At 33.9% G+C, this 21,442-nt stretch overlaps 1 protein-coding gene across 2 annotated transcripts in view; it reads right to left on the reverse strand.

Annotated features, from left to right (window-relative positions):
- LOC148598140 (MAM and LDL-receptor class A domain-containing protein 1-like) overlaps positions 1-21,442 on the reverse strand; it is a 156,544-nt gene that overhangs the window by 105,100 nt on the left and 30,002 nt on the right. Inside the window, exons 7-23 of one of the 2 annotated variants that reach the window (XM_088562174.1) lie at positions 20,804-20,912; positions 19,765-20,749; positions 18,456-18,565; positions 17,769-17,926; positions 16,736-16,864; positions 15,185-15,421; positions 12,971-13,054; positions 10,947-11,084; positions 9,545-9,775; positions 9,055-9,135; positions 7,310-7,468; positions 5,795-6,025; positions 5,305-5,385; positions 4,402-4,443; positions 3,369-3,398; positions 2,315-2,499; positions 2-158 (exon numbers count right to left, since the gene is read on the reverse strand). In XM_088562174.1, coding sequence (XP_088418300.1) covers positions 2-158; positions 2,315-2,499; positions 3,369-3,398; positions 4,402-4,443; positions 5,305-5,385; positions 5,795-6,025; positions 7,310-7,468; positions 9,055-9,135; positions 9,545-9,775; positions 10,947-11,084; positions 12,971-13,054; positions 15,185-15,421; positions 16,736-16,864; positions 17,769-17,926; positions 18,456-18,565; positions 19,765-20,749; positions 20,804-20,912 — 3,147 coding nt within the window. Of the gene's footprint in view, position 1; positions 159-2,314; positions 2,500-3,368; positions 3,399-4,401; positions 4,444-5,304; positions 5,386-5,794; positions 6,026-7,309; positions 7,469-9,054; positions 9,136-9,544; positions 9,776-10,946; positions 11,085-12,970; positions 13,055-15,184; positions 15,422-16,735; positions 16,865-17,768; positions 17,927-18,455; positions 18,566-19,764; positions 20,913-21,442 lie in introns of both variants that reach the window. The other variant, XM_088562173.1, reaches the window with a different exon arrangement.

Consider the following 21,442-nt stretch of genomic DNA (forward strand, 5'->3'; position numbering starts at 1 on the left):
CCTGAAATGTCTCTGAACACAGCATTGAATCCTCGAAGCCCACTGACAAAATCTGAGTAAAACTGAACCCTCATTGCACCAGATCTAGCTGTCACAGGGGAAGGGAGAGAACTCCCACAAAATTCTCCAAGTTCAATATTATTTCCTTGGTCGAACACCTAAAATAATAACAAAACATAATTTTAAAAATCTCTCTCTAAAGTCAGGGAGGTCATGCAAGGGCAACACCAAGCATAGCATCCCCTCATCTTTTAAAAACTGAGCAATGACATTTCATTCCATATTGTCAATTTTCCTTTCATCTGTGGAAACATCCCGTCAGCATCTGCATATGAAGTTTTCATATCATTAACTCATACATTATGCCAGAGCTTGCCAAAGCTACACAGAAATTTTGTACCGCTCTAGACTTCTTACAAATTGGCATCTGGAACAGGGTTACTCTGCTACAAAATTGAAGTCAGCACTACAGATAGTCATCATCATGAGGTCATTGAACATTACAATGTATACATTTGCACAGTGAGAACTAATTTGTTTAATGTGTCAAAAGTTTTCTCTTCAACTTTTGTCTCCCCCTAACTTGACTCTTTATGAGCAACTCGGGGGGTGTTTCTAGAAAAGCAGAGGATGCTTACCTTACCGGTGCACCTGGTCCATACTCCCAGGTTTAAGTGCAGTCCAAGTTCCTCATTTAATTTTGTTTCTTTGTACATATTATTTGGTTTATTTCATGTTCTTTGTTATGTATGTCTGTTTTCCATTTCTGGTCTTTTTCCCTGGATTACATTATTTTGATTACCTCTATAACCTTGGTTCCCTTGATTACTCTTACAACAGAAAGGGACAATAATTTGAAAGTCAATACAATTGAAACATACAAAAACTATGACTAGTTTTATCTAAATAAGTCCATTCAATTCAATTTATTTCGCATTAGCAAACATTCCAATTTTACTCTACTTGTATCTTCATGTTATCGCTCGAGACAGCAAATGCATGTAAAGTGTAAAGCTGATTTTGTTCTGGGCTAAGTCAATCACACATCTTCCTTAGCAGATTCGTCAATTTTCATCGAATAATCTGGGTCAATTTTTAAGAGCAATAAAATCAATTATCGACGTGTTATCTCTGATGGAAGATATCAACAATACCTATGCACCTGGTCCATGCTCCAAGTTTTTAGTGGAGTCCTAGTTGCTCATTCACTTTTGTTGCTTTGTATGTATCATCTTAGTTACTTTATGTTCTTTGTTGTGTGTGTCTGTTTTCCATGTCTGGTCTTTGTTCCTGGATTACATTTTTTTGCTTTCAGCTAGAATCTTGGTTCCTTTGATTACTTTTTTTTTTTGCCTATGATGTAAAGAACTACATTGCCCTAGATATCCCTAAAGATTACGGATCAAGTTTGGGCAAAATTTATCGAAATTTGTGGATTCAACAATACAATGAAACATGTGTAAACTGAACCCTAAATATCTGTTCTAATTTTTGCAGTGCACATTTTTTTGCTATTTTCCTGAAAATAGTATAAAATGCAAATCATTTTTTTTATTTAAATCACGAAAATTAATACTGTTCACTTGACAGAATCTGCAAAAATTGGCAACTGCAAAAATTAACACACTTACAGTAATAAGAAATTCAGCCTTAACCAGACACTTTTACAGTCCCTTTACATCAATTTAAGGTGGTAGACCTAGGGTAAGGGAAATAACTCTTTCAATCAGTGATATGTTTGTATCATATTCAATTTCACCAAAGACTTTCAAGCTTTCATTTGAAACAGAATGAAATCAGTCCGAGTTACTTTGATGCTTACATAAGATTGATGTAAAGTTAGGAATACAAACGTTACAATGATTTGTAACAGATGTGTCCCTTACCCTAGGTCTACCTCCTTAAATGTTTATGAACCTTGGTAAACTGACCACCTGTCTAAACTCAACCATTTTGAAACCCAAAAAGGGGTTTGATTTGGCAAAGTTTCATTGCGCTTTTATGTTAAGTAAGACTGATGCATAAACAGATAAACCCAGCCTTACTTAATCCCCATTCAAAACTTTATTGACAAGGCGATCAAAATGATGTCTGCTCACCCTTCCATAATTTAAGTTCCGTCTCCCACAAAGAGTGTGTATCATGCATTGCATAAGTGGCTAAAAACTCCAACTTGAAAGATTTCTCATGCATAACATAGCTGCTATTAAAAAAAATAAAATCCCCACCAAAAAACCATTAGAAAATGAGCCACCCTCTGCATGACTTTTAGATAGAATCATGGTATTCTATTAACGAAAATGAAGTTCCTTACCTTCACATAATCATAACAGAAACCAGTTGACCTAGCTTCCACTTCAAAATCCACAAAGTTGATGGTAATTGGCAAAACCGAGGGACTATATATGTAATAATTACATTCTATTTGTGTAGGGTAATTTCTTGGATAGTTGGGAGATTTTATCCATCCATACGCATCATAATGGGTCTCTGTACAATCTGAAATTGATTGTAAGTACATAAAATAGTTAGAAGAATTTGTAATTCTGTGTAAAATCATAATGGGTTTCTATACCACCAGGAATTGATTTTACATATAATGGTTAGGAGAATTTGTAAATCTGTTTATCATTATCAGCCTCAAACCAATCAGAGATCAATTCTTGAAATGGATTTCAAAATCAAAATTAATAAACACTCTTAGTGAAAGTTTAACGCAAGATACATGAATGCTCATAGCATGCTTTTAAGGAGGTAGACCTAGGGCAAGGAGCATAACTCATGAAATCAGTGATATGTTTGTATCATATTCAGTTTCTCCAAAAACCTTTCAAGCTTTTCTCTGAAACAGAATGAAGTCAGTTCAAGTCACTTTGATGCTTACATAAGATTGATGTAAAATAATGAATACAAACGTTCCAATGATTTTTAAGAGTTGTATCCTTTACCCTAGGTCTACCTCCTTAAACAAATACAAAACAATGTGTAAATGCACGATAAATGATGCATGAAAGATAAAATGAGAAACATGAATGTTTCAAGGAGTGTATAAATAGTAAGATTCTACCTCTGTCAAGAGTTGACCTCTACCTCTATCAGAAATGAGCCTCCACTGCTAACAGAAGTAAACCTCAACCTTAAAAAAAAGTGAGCCTCTACTTCTATTATGAGTGAACCTCTACCTCTATCAGTAGTATGCATATCAACAAAGTCATGTGACTTATGAACTGACCAACACCGGTTTTACAGTGAGATTATGATTGCAATTATGGATATAAAATGCTTAACACAAATATTTCAATGACTTGTAAGAGTTGTGTCTTACCCTAGATCTACCTCCTTAAAATGTATAAGTTATATAAACTTACTTGAGGTTGGAGGTGATGTGGTATTTGGAGCTACAAGAAAAGAAAAAAATTAAATCACTCCTCAGTTGGCAAACCTCAGAGTATAGAACCCCCCCCCCCCCCTCTTAAGCCCATGACCAGTCTGGATGTAGGCTGGATACAAGGATACGTTGCCCATAGATCAAGATATACAATCCAAGAATTCTATGGTTATCATATGTATGAGTGATCACTATGGAGATTCAAATATGACAAACAACAAAACTACATGAACTTTTTATATCATGCTATACTTCTTACAATTAGGCTTCTGGAACAAGGTTATGGTACTAAAAGATTGAAGTCATCACTACAGAAGTTTTATTGTTGTCATCATGAACTTGTGGATCATTAGAGTGTGTACATCTGCAACATGAGGACCGAATTGTTCACATTGTCAATAGTTTTCCTTCCTTCTTTTATCTACCCAGGACTTGACATTTTATGTGCAAGTTGGTGGGTGTTTCTAGAAAAGCAGAGGAAGCTTACTCTACAAATGTACCTGGTCCATGCTCCCAGTTATTAGTGGAGTCTGAGGTGTTCATTTACTTTTGTCTCTTTGTACAATTTATTTTGGTTGTTTCATGTTCTTTGTTGTGTGCGTTTAGTCTTATCCTTGGATAATGCTTTTTTTTTATTTCTGCTCAATTTTTTGGTTGCTTTGATTTTACTCTTTCCTCTTTCAATCAACCTAACCTTCATCTATCAGCAAGCCTGGTGTCTAGTTAGAGCAGGAACAACTCCGTATCCCCTAAATATCCCAAGCTTACCCAAGAAGAAGTGACAACCAATTTTTAAGTCTTTGGTGCGACTCAACAAGGGATCAAGCCCATGACCACTTGCACATGAGGTAAGCTTGCTACCCTAAGCTCTGAATCAAAGAATAACTACCCATTCTGTGGGAAATTTCAATAATTTTGTGCAAAATTTGTGCAAAAATTAGCAAATAATAGCCTGGATCCCCTCCATTTTCAAAATGTTTGGGTCTGCCCTTAGACTTCTATATATTACTTACTTGTTATATTTCCATGTGGCATTGGCGTGGTTGTATAATTGACTAAAAATATATAACTCATTACATAAGTAGTTTAAAAATTTACTCATTATGAAGTTCAATATTATGCATGTAACTACGGCAAATACAATGATAATGTTCAAGAGGTCAAATATGCCTGCAATAAAAATATTCATGACATCATTGATTACAAAATGGAACTTTTGACAAAATTTTAAGATTTTCTATACAATAAAAGGGTTCTTCCATGGAAAATGTGGAATATTATAGAGTCATTGTATGAATATTGGCCCAACCTACTGGTGCAACTGGTCCATGCTCCCAGTTTTTAGTGGAGTCCAAGTTGCTCATCTACTTCTATTACTTTGTATGTATTCATTTAGTTATTTTATGTTCTTAGTTGTGTGTGTCTGTTTTCCATGTCTGGTCTTCATCCCTGGATCACATTCTATTCATTTCCGCTAGAATCTTGGTTCCCTTGACAACTCTTTTGTACAGTTACAGTTGTTTTCTCTTTCTACCGATCTTTAAAACCATCACCTTGCTTTTGTCAACTATTAAGCTGACTTTGTTTTGTTCTTTTCCTAGGGGTTCAACTAATTCTCCTCTGCTCTAATGATAGACAATGTCATTTTCAACCATCTAATATTTTTTACTGAATAATAAGTGTGCAATATGAAAATCAACACTATAAAGGTCTCTGTTTTTTCAAGTAAAATATAAAAAAGAGCGAAACAGAGAAAAATAGAAGAAATTATTGCAGGATATTTCTTAATGGATTGGGTAGGTGAAAAATTAGAACTATAAAACAATATATTTTATTATCTCATCAAGTATACACAGCTACATTAAATTTAAAATGAGGGCAAAAATCTAAGCTTAATATATCAAGTTCTTTCCTACCTTGGCCTCCAACACAATTGGTATCTGGCAAATATTCACAAGGGAAAATGGTAGCAGAAATGTTGCATTGAGCAAGGACACCTGTAAAAACACAGAAATCTATACTGATTGATTGATTCTTTTTAGTTTAACATCCCAAAGTAGATTTTCCAATATTTTTTAAATAAGAAAAATTGACTAATTCAACAGATTCTGAGGTACAAGACCAATCCTCACCAAGCCAATTTTTTAAAGTGCCAGAAAAGAGTCTCATTCCACTAAGATGTGTAATTCTGAACCCAAGGCAAACAAGTCATACATACTCATGTGGTAACCGGTATTTATTTTCACGAATTTTACAATGATTAATTATTCAAGAAATCAGTACCCAGGAAATAGACTGCATATTCAATACTAAGCATATGGTAGCTTTCAACATAAAGTAAACTTTTGATGATTAAAAACAAGTTCTTTTGACAAAAAACTAGATCGTTCTGCTTTATAACCTTACCATAACAAAAGCTTCTACAAGGCATTCTGACCATGCCTGTGACTGTATCACATTGCAGGAACACGGAACTGCACGCCAGGTGCAATGCTTCTTCAGAACAAACGTACACTGACTGGAGATATTGTATTGTATTGACAGCTGTGGTATGGTTATGATTGCCAAATATATTAGGAAATCTTGTGTAGTTGCTATACCTCTGACAAGTAGGATAATAAACCCACTCACATGATACTGCAAAATTAAAACAATTTTTTAATGAAGTTCTCAAATGATGTGAAAGTACTACTCTTTATGCGGTACCAATTTTCATGGTTTTTGTGGGAAGGCCAAACCACAAAATTTGGTTACCAACAAAAAGGAGATTTCCATTGATGTGTATACTGGAAACTTCAAAACCAGGAATTCAAAAATCCAGGAACTTGTGTTTCATCCCTAATGCACGAAAATTGGTATCAACAAATTGAAGTTCTTCCACAGTAATACATTGTATTTTATAATATGATTTTAGGCCTATGAGGGGTGGAATTGTTTGTTCTCAATTTACTTCTAACTTAATTTAAAATACATCACTATCTCATCTAACTTAATTAAAATACACTGATGTCTCAACCAACAGGAATATACAACACTTCCTATAACCAGGGATGATTTTACAAGGTCTATAAAGAAAGTGAAATTGGCAAAATCGGAAGTAAATATATCGTAAAAAAAAGAATATTTACGGTAAAATCCAGATTTGAAATAGCTCAATTCCACTAAAAAGTGGAAAAAAATCATCCCTGCACATCTACTTTAAAAGTTTAAGCAATCACATTCTAACTGCACACAACTGAACACTTTTCAAATATGTCCCTTCAGACAGAAAGATTTTGAATCATTTATGATTGGCAGTGGGTCTACACTGAATGCTCAATCCATAATAGAAAACAAATTTGATCAAATTAGACCAAACATTGTGATGATGATGACATAACTTTTGGTAGGTTTAAACTGGTCTATAGCTAGAACACATATGTCAGTTGACTTGTGGCAGTCCTTTGATTGTTCATTTGTGTAAGGTATAATCAGTTTCTTTATTTCGTTTAAACAAGGCACTTACATGTTTCTGTACTCATATTTAAATGTGTTTGTGTAATGTTTTTTCCACTTTGGTCAGATTTGGAAGGGGAGGGTTGTGATCACACCAAAGCACTTTGGTGTGATCACATTTTTTTTAGCCTGTCCCAGATTGGGACTTTCTGGCCTCTGTATGTATTGTTTTGCTCCCACTTTCAATTTTCTTTTATGTAGTTGGAGACAGAAACATAAAAACACTTCAAACTTTTGTGATATTTGAGAAACTTCAACTTTGTGAGTTTACATTATCACAATAAAAATATAAATACCAAAACAATTTCTGAATTTACAGTAACTAGGCAAAAACAGACCATAATAGTGATTAATCCTGTAATAGTTTTGTTTTTTAAACTGGGCAAATGATGGCCCTAATTATACCTAATCTTAAGCAATCATTACCTCGGGGAGTTGTACCATTATAAACTGGAGTTGTACCATTATAAACTGGAGTTGTACCATTATACACTGGAGTTGTACTAACAACAGGAGGTCTGATTGTTGTGATATTATACCTTGGAGTGGTAGAACTGTTTGGCCGAGAAGTGGTTAAAGTCCCATCTGAAAAGAAAGTAATAATGTAATTAAAAAGTATTCAAGATAGAATTCAGACAGTGCAAAATTATAGAGGTGATTCATGATTGGCGTGGTTGTATAATTGACTAAAAATATATAACTCATTACATAAGCAGTTTAAAAATTTATTCATTATGAAGTTCAATATTATGCATGTAACTACAGCAAATACAATGATAATGTTCAAGGGGTAAAATATGCCTGCAATAAAAATATTCATGACATCATTGATTACAAAATGGAACTTTTGACAAAATTTTAAGATTTTCTATACAATAAAAGGGTTCTTCCATGGCAAATGTGGAATATTATAGAGTCATTGTATGAATATTGGCCCAACCAGACATAATATTGCACGAGTTTTGAGTGCAATTTGATACTCCGTGATGGCCAATAATCATCAATATTCATGCAATAACCCTTGTAATATAGCAGGGGTTTTACTGGCTTTAGACCATTATAAGCCCACAAGATGGGCCAATGGCATTCAAAAAAAAAGATGGGCCCTTGCAAAATATCATTGGACCAGAAATCTCTTAATACTGTCATAAGGGACAAATAAACAGTTTATTTTGGTGCCTTATCAAGGATCCCAGTCAAATAAATGACCAGTTTAATCTCAACACATTTTCCCGTAAAATTTAAAAGGCCCATCCCAGAATAATCCCTGATATAGTAATAATGTTGCTAGTTTTCCTGAAGTATCATTATTACCTAATCATGAGATGTGATTAGACATACTATACTTATATTGCACTAGGTCCAATATATACAGAATTAGGGCAGTATTGAAGTTGAGACAAGAAAATATTTCTTTGAGTCTGTTAGACAAATTATGATTTCTGCACCATGAAAACTGATTTGTTCAACATGTCATAGTTTTCCTTTCCTCTTTCGTTTACCCGGATTTGACTTTTTATGAGCAGCTCGACTGGTGATTCAAGAAAAGCGGAGGTCACTTACCCTACTGGTGCAACTGGTCCATGCTCCCAGTTTTTAGTGGAGTCCAAGTTGCTCATCTACTTCTATTACTTTGTATGTATTTGTTTAGTTATTTTATGTTCTTAGTTGTGTGTGTCTGTTTTCCATGTCTGGTCTTTGTCCCTGGATCACATTCTATTCATTTCCGCTAGAATCTTGGTTCCCTTGACAACTCTTTTGTACAGTTACAGTTGTTTTCTCTTTCTACTGATCTTTAAGACCATCACCTTGCTTTTGTCAACTATTAAGCTGACTTTGTTTTGTTCTTTTCCTAGGGGTTCAACTAATTCTCCTCTGCTCTAATGATAGACAATGTCATTTTCAACCATCTAATATTTTTTACCGAATAATAAGTGTGCAATATGAAAATCAACACTATAAAGGTCTCTGTTTTTTCAAGTAAAATATAAAAAAGAGCGAAACAGAGAAAAATAGAAGAAATTATTGCAAGATATTTCTTTATGGATTGGGTAGGTGAAAAATTAGAACTATAAAACAATACATTTTATTATCTCATCAAGTATACACAGCTACATTAAATTTAAAATGAGGGCAAAAATCTAAGCTTAATATATCAAGTTCTTTCCTACCTTGGCCTCCAACACAATTGGTATCTGGCAAATATTCACAAGGGAAAATGGTAGCAGAAATGTTGCATTGAGCAAGGACACCTGTAAAAACACAGAAATCTATACTGATTGATTGATTCTTTTTAGTTTAACATCCCAAGGTAGATTTTCCAATATTTTTTAAATAAAAAAAATTGACTAATTCAACAGATTCTGAGGTACAAGACCAATCCTCACCAAGCCAATTTTTTAAAGTGCCAGAAAAGAGCCTCATTCCACTCAGATGTGTAATTCTGACCCCAAGGCAAACAAGTCATACATACTCATGGGGTAACCGGTATTTATTTTCACGAATTTTACAATGATTAATTATTCAAGAAATCAGTACCCAGGAATTAGACTGCATATTCAATACTAAGCATATGGTAGCTTTCAACATAAAGTAAACTTTTGATGATTAAAAACAAGTTCTTTTGACAAAAAACTCGATCGTTCTGCTTTATAACCTTACCATAACAAAAGCTTCTACAAGGCATTCTGACCATGCCTGTGACTGTATCACATTGCAGGAACACGGAACTGCACGCCAGGTGCAATGCTTCTTCAGAACAAACGTACACTGACTGGAGATATAGCATTGTATTGACAGCTGTGGTGTGGTTATGATTGCCAAATATATTAGGAAATCTTGTGTAGTTGCTATACTTCTGACAAGTAGGATAATAAACCCACTCACATGATACTGCAAAATTAAAACAATTTTTTAATGAAGTTCTCAAATGATGTGAAAGTACTACTCTTTATGCGGTACCAATTTTCATGGTTTTTGTGGGAAGGCCAAACCACAAAATTTGGTTACCAACAAAAAGGAGATTTGGAAACTTCAAAACCAGGAATTCAAAAATCCAGGAACTTGTGTTTCATCCCTAATGCACGAAAATTGGTATCAACAAATTGAAGTTCTTCCACAGAAATACATTGTATTTTATAATATGATTTTAGGCCTATGAGGGGTGGAATTGTTTGTTCTCAAATTACTTCTAACTTAATTTAAAATACATCACTATCTCATCTAACTTAATTAAAATACACTGATGTCTCAACCAACAGGAATATACAACACTTCCTATAACCAGGGATGATTTTACAAGGTCTATAAAGAAAGTGAAATTGGCAAAATCAGAAGTAAATATATTGTAAAAAAAAGAATATTTACGGTAAAATCCAGATTTGAAATAGCTGAATTCCACTAAAAAGTGGAACAAAATCATCCCTGCACATCTACTTTAAAAGTTTAAGCAATCACATTCTAACTGCACACTTTTCAAATATATCCCTTCAGACAGAAAGATTTTGAATCTTTTATGATTGGCAGTGGATCTACATGTGTACGAAGTCACTGAATGCTCAATCCATAATAGAAAACAAATTTGATCAAATTAGACCAAACATTGTGATGATGATGACATAACTTTTGGTAGGTTTAAACTGGTCTATAGCCAGAACACATATGTCAGTTGACTTGTGGCAGTCCTTTGATTGTTCATTTGTGTAAGGTATAATCAGTTTCTTTATTTCGTTTAAACAAGGCACTCACATGTTTCTGTACTCATATTTAAATGTGTTTGTATAATGTTTTTTCCACTTTGGTCAGATTTGGAAGGGGAGGGTTGTGATCACACCAAAGCACTTTGGTATGATCACATTTTTTTTAGCCTGTCCCAGATTGGGACTTTCTGGCCTCTGTATGTATTGTTTTGCTCCCACTTTCAATTTTCTTTTATGTAGTTGGAGACAGAAACATAAAAACACTTCAAATTTTTGTGATATTTGAGAAATTTCAACTTTGTGAGTTTACATGATCACAATAAAAATATAAATACCAAAACAATTTCTGAATTTACAGTAATTACCTCGGGGAGTTGTACCATTATAAACTGGAGTTGTACCATTATACACTGGAGTTGTACTAACAACAGGAGGTCTGATTGTTGTGATATTATACCTTGGAGTGGTAGAACTGTTTGGCCGAGAAGTGGTTAAAGTCCCATCTGAAAAGAAAGTAATAATGTAATTAAAAAGTATTCAAGATAGAATTCAGACAGTGCAAAATTATAGAGGTGATTCATGATGCAGAAAATCAAATGATGCTTTTTCAATCATAGTACAATACACCATCATTTGTACCTATTTATAACCTTTCTGTATAGAATTGTATTTTGGAGACACTGGTACATTCCTGTTTCTTTAATCAACCAATTTTAATCAAGAACAATAACTCTTGCAAAGTGCCAATTTCATCTACAATATACATATTTTTTTATTCTAAATAATGTACAACAAACAAATGAAAGAGTATCCGGAACGTTTCAGTCCCCTGCCGTATTATGTTCTATCCTCAGCATCAGATGGCTGATTTTCAAAATACCTTATTTCGCACAAACTTTTGGGACTCAAATTGTGAGAGAGTAATCAAGGGAACTAAGATTCTAGCGTAAATCAATAGAATGTAATCCAGGAACAAATACCTGACATGGAAAACAGACATACACAACTAAGAACATAAAAGATCTAAAAATATGTACACAGTAACAAAAGTAAATGAGCAATTTGGACTCTGCTTAAAACTGGTAGCATGAACCAGGTGCACAGGTAGGGTAATTGTCTTCAGCTTTTCTATATACACCAACTGAGTTGGTCATAAAAAGACAAATCCAGGGTAAAAGATAAAATTGGAATGGTTGCATGGTCTTTAATGGTTTCTGAACTTAGAAGGCTGTTAACATACATGAACTTGCCTGATATCTACATAGACTGATACTTAAGTATGAGCTCACATAAGAATCATGCAAATACTTATCTAATAAGTTCATATTTATTGTGAAGTTTCTAAACCGGGTAAATGCATCTAGTATGTCCAGTAAATCCAATTAATGAAATTTAAGATGATAATGACTTGAGTATTAAACAAACACTATCTTTAAAAAAAAGACAGCCAACACATATGCTTGCTTTGTCAATATGCAAAACAGATTAAATATGTATTTGGTGAACTGTGTGATTACTGTGCTATGTTTCATATTTTAATTATTCTATTGGTTCAACAAGTCAATTATTTCCAATTATTCAATATATAAAAGATTATTCATTATTCAAGTGATTGAAAATATTCCAGACAACAATGCCCCTAATGGAGCCTTAAATTTTATGGTTACTATCACATTTGTCCAATGAAATGTGAGGTTGTAAGCTACATCAATTAGGTTGCCATGGTTAAGTATCATGGATGTTACATGATGTCGAAGTGGACTCAACACCTACTAGGTCATAAGAAAATATGAAATGGAATGCTATTGCCTGACTGAAGAGGCATACAAGTATTTTAGAAATTAAGTATCAGTCTTTGTAAGAAACATGCAAATTCTGTAATATGTGATAGACTCCAAAAAAGGCTACATATTTTTATTTTTGTTAATAAGTTGCTTAATAGGTCTATATGATGAAATGTATAATAATCAGTCATTCCAATCTATGTGCTCTTAAGAGATAATCCACATGGAAAACCCAACAACTTCTATTGAATTTTAGTGTAATTTACAGAGTTATTTCCCTTAATTTTGAATACCAGAGTGTATTTGTAAAATTTTCATCTAAGAATACCGTTTCTATGAAAAGCAACATAAAATTTTCTGTTTTCTTAAGCATTTTAAACAAAATACCAAAAATAAAAATATGTAGGCTTTCCAACCATGTATCACATTTTGCATAATTAATAGCTGTTCAAGTGCTACTTAAGTTAACAGCTGTGTATTCAGAAATATGAAAGGGCAGGCTGTTGACTGACCAAAAAGTGGGGGGCATGTCCATCCTTCCCAACAGCCCCCTTGCACCCACCTATGACTGACAATAAACACATATTTTTATAAAATGTTCTCACTTGGATATCCTATACAGTTGAAATCTGTGTAGGCATTACAATCAAAAATTCCGAATGGTGGCATATTACACTCTGCAAGGACTCCTGGAAAAGATATAAATGATAACATACAGTAAAACAGATCACAAAAATCAGATGCAAATTGATTTGATGTTTGTAACAGAACAATACACATCCATCAGGCCTGTTCCACTGGAACAATTAAGGTACAAACCGAAGGGCAGACACCTTTATTACTATATACCACCCAAAAGGGGGGTACAATGAAGACTAAGGTAGGCACATTACTGCCATGGGACGTTTTTTTTTTGTTTGAATTTCATAATTAGCTGTATTCACATGCATGAATTTCATGCTCACATGTATTCATATTTCTATTCCATGATTCAGGGGTTGAATATTTTTTCTTTAGATTCAAGCTCCGGATTTTTTTAATTTATTCTATCTAAAGCCCAACTAGGGTTTTCCCAGTCCCTTTTTTTTATTCACTGGACAAAAAAAACCACAAACATTAAAAGCTCTATGGTTGTCACATGATTTACTTCTGTAGATAAACAAATGATTTGCCCATAAAAAGTTAGTGTTACTTTTCTCATGTACTTTAAAGGGTTCTATGTACTAATTAATATTTTTTCCACTACATGTAGTAAAAACATTGTTTCTGTCACATAATCAGTGCAAATTTAGGAAATTTTTAGCTGCACTTGCAGTGTTGCAGGGCACTGAAATTTAATTTGTCCAGAAGTCATTAGATTGATTGATTGATTGATTGCTGGGGTTCAACGTCCGAGCAGCAATATTTCAGCTATATTCAGACAATGAATATGAAATGGATGATAAAATGAACATGAAATGATGATGAAATGAAAAATGGAATGGGACACAAGGACAATGGGACGACAAATCTTGATTGCCACTGGAAATAGGGAGAGGTGGGTAGGGTCGGGCAATTTAGCCTCCTGTGGCAGAGCCCTATGGTTCCTACTCCGGAAGAATACCACAGTAGGGTTCTTTATAACATGCGAGAAACTGGCATCTTTCAATCGAATTTAATGCTTATTAGTATCAATATGAATTTTACTGCATTAGAGCTCATATACACTTTACAAAATATTGCTGCTTGGGCGTTAAACCCCAACAATCAATAAATCAATCACCTTACAAAAACACAAGAAAACATTAAAGATCTCCAAAATTTAGTTATTCTTCATAAAACAAACAAACTGTAAAATTCAGCAATGGAGAAAAGTAATCACTTAATGCCAATCCAAGCCTATCGATTAATTAATTGTGGTTTAATGCCCCATCTGACATGGAGGACATAACCTACATTTTAAGTCGAGAGTGTAGGACTAACTGAAAAGACCCTGCTTTGTACTAGTCTGAAACCTTCAGCCAGATCTTCTGTGTTAGGTCAAAGAAGCAACAGCCCACAGGTAGGAATGTCACCCCACTAAGACACATCATTCTGACTTGTTCCCCTGAAATACCACAAGCTTAGCAAAGAAGTAGTGACAATCATTTTGAAATCTTTGGTCTGATGGTGAAAGTGATCAACTCCCCCACTTCAGGTATCCTGCATCCTAAAGACCCTTGAAGAGGTAATCTAAGCTCTAATATCATTTCATCTTCACAAAAAGTCATAATAGCATTACTCATCTTCATAAATAGCCATAATGTCATTACTCATCTTCATAAAAAGCCCTTATGTTATGATTCACCTTCACAAATAGCCATAATGTCATGACTCATCTTCAAAACAAAGCCTTTATTTTATTACTCACCATCACAAAAAGCCATAATGTCATTAATCATCTTCATAAAAAGCCCTTATGTTATGATTCACCTTCACAAATAGCCATAATGTCATGACTCACTCTAACAAAAACCTATGTCATGACTCACCTTCACAAAAAGCCATAATGTCAGGACTCGTCTTCACAAAAACCCATAATGCCATGACTCACATTCACAAGAAGCCATAATATCATGACTCACCTTCACAAAAAGTCATGTCATTGCTCACCTTCACAAGAAGCACTAATGTTATGACTCACTTTCACAAGATGCCCTAATGTCATGACTCACCATCACAAAAAAAAGTCATAATGTCATGACTCACCTTCACAAAAGCCCTAATGTTATGACTCACCTTAAAAAAAAGTCGTAATGTTATGACTCACCTTCACAAAAAGCTATTATATCATTACTTACCTTCACAGAAGCTTCTACAAGGTGGTAATACAGCACCAGTTCTTGGATCACAATGGTGAAATAATACACCACAAGACAGGGACCATGCATGTGGTGAGCAGGTAAAATCAAAGTATCCCTGGATAACTGACATGAATTCAACAGCCTGGCTATGATTCCCTACGCCAATGGTGTTTGGAAACTGGGTATAATTGCTAAACTGCTGACACTGAGGGTACATAACTCTTTCACAGTGATCTGAAAATAGAATTGAAATAAATCTAGAATCATGGAAAATTTGCTAATGAAACTGCTTCAAAAATAAAGCAATGTATTTGAACAATAAAATGAGTTCATTTGAGGTCCCTATGCTACGGGACATAACTCTTGACATCAGTAACCTGTTTGTATCACATTCAATTTCATCATATCCTAACAAACATTCATTTGAAACAGAATGAAATCAATCCAAATTCATCTCTAGATGCAATGGCATCATGTGTACAGGAACTTGTGAAACTATCACCAAATTCCTTGCAGTGGTTCGCAAGGAGTTGTTGATTAGAACTTCAGACTGACAAACAGATGAACAGACTGACAGCATGATCATTAAACCTCCCACTTCACAAGCGGGGGGGAGGAGGGGGTGTACAAAATGCATTTGCAAGCATTGACATGCAAGGCATACCTCCATTCATACAGTAAGTAGATAACAGACAGCACCTAAGCATTTTATGACCCATCTATATAAAGCCTTACACAAAATCGGAAATCAATCGGTCCACTGGAAACTGTGACTTTGTGATAAATTTGGGCAGACAAGTTTATAAAAAAAAGTTTTGTTTGTTTATTGGGGTTTAAAGCCCCAACAAACAAACAAAACTTTTTTTTTTTTTATAAACTTGTCTTTATAAAAAAAAGACATACAATAGATGTAATATCGTTTTTGTAAGGTTACCATACCTGTTAACCTTCAGAATGCTCAATGAGGGAGATCTCCCTCTTTTCAGCTTTTCTAAGAGGGAGATATAGTGTGACAACCTTTTTAAGATAAAAAAAAGGATAATTTTGCTAAAATCCAAGTACAAAAATATGACAAAAATATAAAATCTATGACACTCTTGTTAATCTACTAAGAACAAGGTATTGTTTAAATTTGGATGTCGGCATGACTAACCCCATTAGTAAGGGTTAGTTTTACAACTTTATTTTTGGTTACTTACTTAATTCCAAATTTAAACAATACTTTATCTAATTAAAATTTGAGTAATTAGTACAAAAAAGGATTAATTATTTATTTATTGTTTCTCAATGATTATTATGCTACATAAATACTGTATTTATATCAATTTAATAAGCAATTTAGAATATCATTTGTGCAACATTTCTGCAAGAGGGAGATTTTGGTGGAGAAAATTTGTGAAAGAGGGAGATTTTCTCAATGTCTCCCACATGGGACTTTCTCAAAGAGGAAGATTGACTCAAAAAGAGAGAGTCTACCTCCTAAAGAGCATGGGTTAACAGGTATGATGTTTCTTCCATGTCATAGAAACAGTTTCTTTATCAACAAACCTGGCAGAGGAGTGGTCCTGTAAGTTGTGCCATTGTAATGATCAGTTGTATTGACACTTCGAGCAGGAGTTGTTGAGTTACTCCTGTCAGGTGAGGCTGTTGCAGTGGATGAACCTCCTTGAGAGACATCTTGAAAAATATTTTAAGAAAAAATTAATTGCAGTTAAAATTAAAACAACGGTATTTCATAACTTTGACTAAAATTGACCTTTACCTCTAGAGTGACCTTGACCTCTAGCCTATGACTTTCTAAAAACATTAAAGCAGTTGAAGAATTTTTTGTGAAGATTTAATTACAGTTCTAACCAATAAAGAAATAGATAAAAAGTGACCTTGACCTCTAGCCTATGACTTTCTAAAAACATCAAAGCAGTTGAGGATCTTTTTTGCTTTAGCTGTAATTTATAGCCATATTTTAGTTGAATTTTACTATAAAAAAAAAGATAAGGAAAATTTTCAACCAAAGTTTGTACATCATTTTACATTATAACCATCCTATAATTTCAAGGGTCTACTAAATACATCTATGCTACTTATGTATGTGATGAACCACCCCTGCATGATTTTTAAATAGAACTATATTATTTTAAAAAATCGAAGTTTATTGAAGTTTGAAGCATCTAATGTGTTTATAAGGTTCATTATTTATCATTCTCTTGCAAGTTTGTGTTAACAATGAATTTGTATTTTTCTTGTGTTTGCCTTTATCTTACTTTTAAAATGGATAACTTTATTTGACATAAGTATCTGACCTTTAACATAAATATACTCTCTAAGACATAAATATCTAACCTTTGACACAGATATCATGCCTTTGACATAAATATATCTTACTTGTGATAATTTTTTCACCTTTGACATAAATATATGAACTCTGACATAACAACCTTACATATGACATAAATATCTAACCTTTGACACAGATATCATGCCTTTGACATAAATATATCTTACCTTTGTGATAATTTTTCACCTTTGATATAAATATATGAACTTTGACATAACAACCTTACATTTGACATAAATAACTTACCTTTGACATAAATATCAGATTTGTTCATGCCAAGCGAGGTTGACAGTAAGCTAGTCATCATGGCAGGATCAAAGTTCATTGTTGTCCCATCATGCAACATGGCTGTCCTAGCTTTAAATACCATATTGAACATTACCATTACATTTCCATAAAACTCCCTGCAATGTATTAGATTGATCGATTGATAGGGAGTTTTAATGTTTATTGGCAGATACTGTATCCATTTCAGGATGAAATAATATGAAAATAGCATTATAATTAAATGAAAATCCTGAAATTCTGCTTAAAAAACGTAAACCATAACAAGATTCATTAAATTTCTTGTCAGAATATATTTTATTCATCTTCCCTTAAAAATAATTTAAACATAAGGGAGGAATTATTTCATCACAAGAAAATCTTTAGGTAGAAAACAACTATTACACAATGTACCTACCATAATCAAATACAGAATATCAGTTAATTTAATTGGTGTAAAATTTGTCGATTTTGAGGTAAACAAATTTTCCGTTTTTTTTTAGGAGATCTGAAGTTATGAACTAATAACTTGAGCTCAGAATTAAAATTTCGTGGAATATATCTTGGCATTTTTAGACAGGCTGCTAAAATATGTCCAAAAAATGTAAAAAACAAAAATTACACACTTGACATTTTTGAAGGAATTGCAGGAGGAACATCATGACTTACGCAACACGTTCAGGAAACATTCCATAATAAATATCAGTCATAGGCATTGTGTTTGAGAAAGTTGTGGTATTGTCCATTCCCTGTAGGTACCTGACGAATGTTTGCTCCATCTAAAATTACAAATCATTCATTCTAATATAACATGCTTTCAAAGGTTCTTTAGACCACAGCAATTGTATAACATTGATGAACATGACCAATATCATAGACATGCAATCTTTGAAATGTTCACATTTCCCATTTTAGTGTTCGTGCATCGTTTTTCCTGCGTTTAGACATTGTTTTGCATTTGTTTAATTGCACTATAAATGTTTATTTTTGTACATAATTTTTTTCTTTCATTCAACTGTTATTTTTATATTTTTTGCTAATTTTAAATTAATTCTATTTTCAATTTATACTTTTTTTTTTATTTATTGATATTATTATTTTTCATCATTCATCTATAGTGTGTATAAAAGCATTCTACAAGCGTTCATGTATCATGCATTTAAACACACACACTTGACTGACTGGAAACTGATTGGTGATCAATGACCGATCACAATTTTTGTTGCTAGGATTGGTTCAGGTACTGTAGCCTAAACAGAGAAGTTCTGTAGCAAGAAAATAAAAAAAGACATAAAATTCAATGGAAATATATAAACGTTAATTTTTATCATTGAAAATTTAGAATAATTTTCAATACATTCCTTTCTCTTTTTTTCCTGCTACATATAATATATATTTATGGAAAAGTTTGGAAAAAAGTCCATGGTACTGACCCTAAGTTCCACTTAATGTTCAAGGACATGACCAGCCTTCGAAAACAAATAGGTCAGATTGTATTATTAAAATTGAAGCATAACTTTTGGAATTTCTGTTATCAAGCTGTCAGTTGCATCAGTTTGATGTGCATTTGTTTACCTCATTGGTTGTGTGTAAAATCTTACCATCATCCAAGGAGAACTGTTATACGTTCAAAATTTACACATATTCTTAATCACACCCACTAAAACTTAAAAGGAAATAGCTTGAGCTGTTTGGAAGGTAATGAGTGAAATTTAAAGAATGTTGAATCTCCCTCTTCTATTGGCAATGCATGTGCCTACACTATATTAATATTTTACCCAGAGAGATAGCGACAGGTAAAATAATGCAACATAAATGGCCGGACAGGACTTTTTGAAGCTATTTTGTGACAAATATTTGACTGACTGATGGATGGACAGACAACTTGATTCTAATATACCACAACCCACATTCTGATTAGGGGGTATAAAAATAAGGATAAAAAGATAGACCCCATGCAACCCCATAGTTTCCTTACCATCGGTAATTCCCTCATCAGCTGTTGGTACTCAGGTGAAGTTGTGTCATTGTAAGCATCAATCCATCTCATGTCCCTCCTTAACATTGACACATAAAAGATAATTAAAGCATTAACATCCACAGTAGTTGTTTCTTCACTGGTTGTTGGATTTGGGGCAGTTGTAGCTGTTGTTGCTGTAGTGGTAGTACTTGTTGTAGTTGGAGTTGTAGTTGTTGTTGGGGTGGTTGTTGTTGGAGTTGTAGTAGTTGTTGGGGTGGTTGTTGTTGCTGGAGTGGTAGTTGTTGGAGTTGTAGTAGTTGTTGAGCTGGTTGTTGTTGGAGTGGTAGTTGTTGGAGTTGTAGTAGTTGCTGGGCTGGTTGTTGTTGTTGGAGTGGTAGTTGTAGTTGTTGAAGTTTGAGTGGTAGTTGTTGTTGGTGATTCAGTTGTACTTTGAGTGGTAGTTGTTGTAGTAGGTGTGGTAGTTGTTGGAGTTGTAGTTGTTGTTGGTGATTCAGTTGTAGTTTGAGTGGTAGTTGTTGTAGTAGGGGTGGTAGTTGTTGTAGTTTGAGTGGTAGTTGTTGTAGTAGGGGTGGTAGTTGTTGGAGTTGTAGTTGTTGTTGATGATTCAGTTGTTGTAGTTTGAGTGGTAGTTGTTGTAGTAGGGGTGGTAGTTGTTGGAGTTGAAGTTGTTGATGGTGATTCAGTTGTTGTAGTTTGAGTGGTAGTTGTTGTAGTAGGGGTGGTAGTTATTGGAGTTGTAGTTGTTGTTGGTGATTCAGTTGTAGTTTGAGTGGTAGTTGTTGTAGTAGGGGTGGTAGTTGTTGTAGTTTGAGTGGTAGTTGTTGTAGTAGGGGTGGTAGTTGTTGGAGTTGTAGTTGTTGTTGATGATTCAGTTGTTGTAGTTTGAGTGGTAGTTGTTGTAGTAGGGGTGGTAGTTGTTGGAGTTGAAGTTGTTGATGGTGATTCAGTTGTTGTAGTTTGAGTGGTAGTTGTTGTAGTAGGGGTGGTAGTTGTTGGAGTTGTAGTTGTTGTTGATGATTCAGTTGTTGTAGTTTGAGTGGTAGTTGTTGGAGTTGTAGTTGTTGTTGGTTCAGTTAATGTAGTTGGAGTGGTAGTTGTTGGAGATTCAGTTGTTGAAGTTGTCGCTACATATTGAGGTGTTACATCTGAAAAAAGAAGTATTTTGAGATTACAGACAGACAAACAGATTGGAACCAACAGCAGAGTTACCTCAATTTTTTTCAATAAGAATCAAAATTCAATCAAACAATCCACAAAAAGCCATCACCGAATGATTTAAGGCTATACTACTGACTTTGAGGTAATGTATCTATGTGTACCAATGCCAAGGTAAGGATAGGGGAAGACCCAGTGTATGCTCTTAAAATTGGGGGAGGAGGAATATTTTTAAGCATGAAATCTTTATTTTTCAAAAATTCAACCTCAAAATTTTTCTTGCCCCCTTTCAACCTGAAATCCTGGATTCACCCTTTCCTATTTAATAATCAAAGCTTTTTTTTAAGTGACAATTTGTCAGGAATCTGCATATCACATACCAAATTAATTTCACTAAGGAATCCATGTTTGAATAAAAGAGAAATCAAGGGAAGCTCGATTTGAATAAAAAAAAAAGGTGGGGCACAACGCATGGACAACAACAAGATAAGGAAAACAGACACACACAAAACAAAGACCA

This window comes from Perna viridis, chromosome 14 (genome assembly GCF_037379345.1).
Source record: "Perna viridis isolate PV_CMFRI_1.1 ecotype Kerala chromosome 14, ASM3737934v1, whole genome shotgun sequence".
Taxonomy (NCBI): domain Eukaryota; kingdom Metazoa; phylum Mollusca; class Bivalvia; order Mytilida; family Mytilidae; genus Perna; species Perna viridis.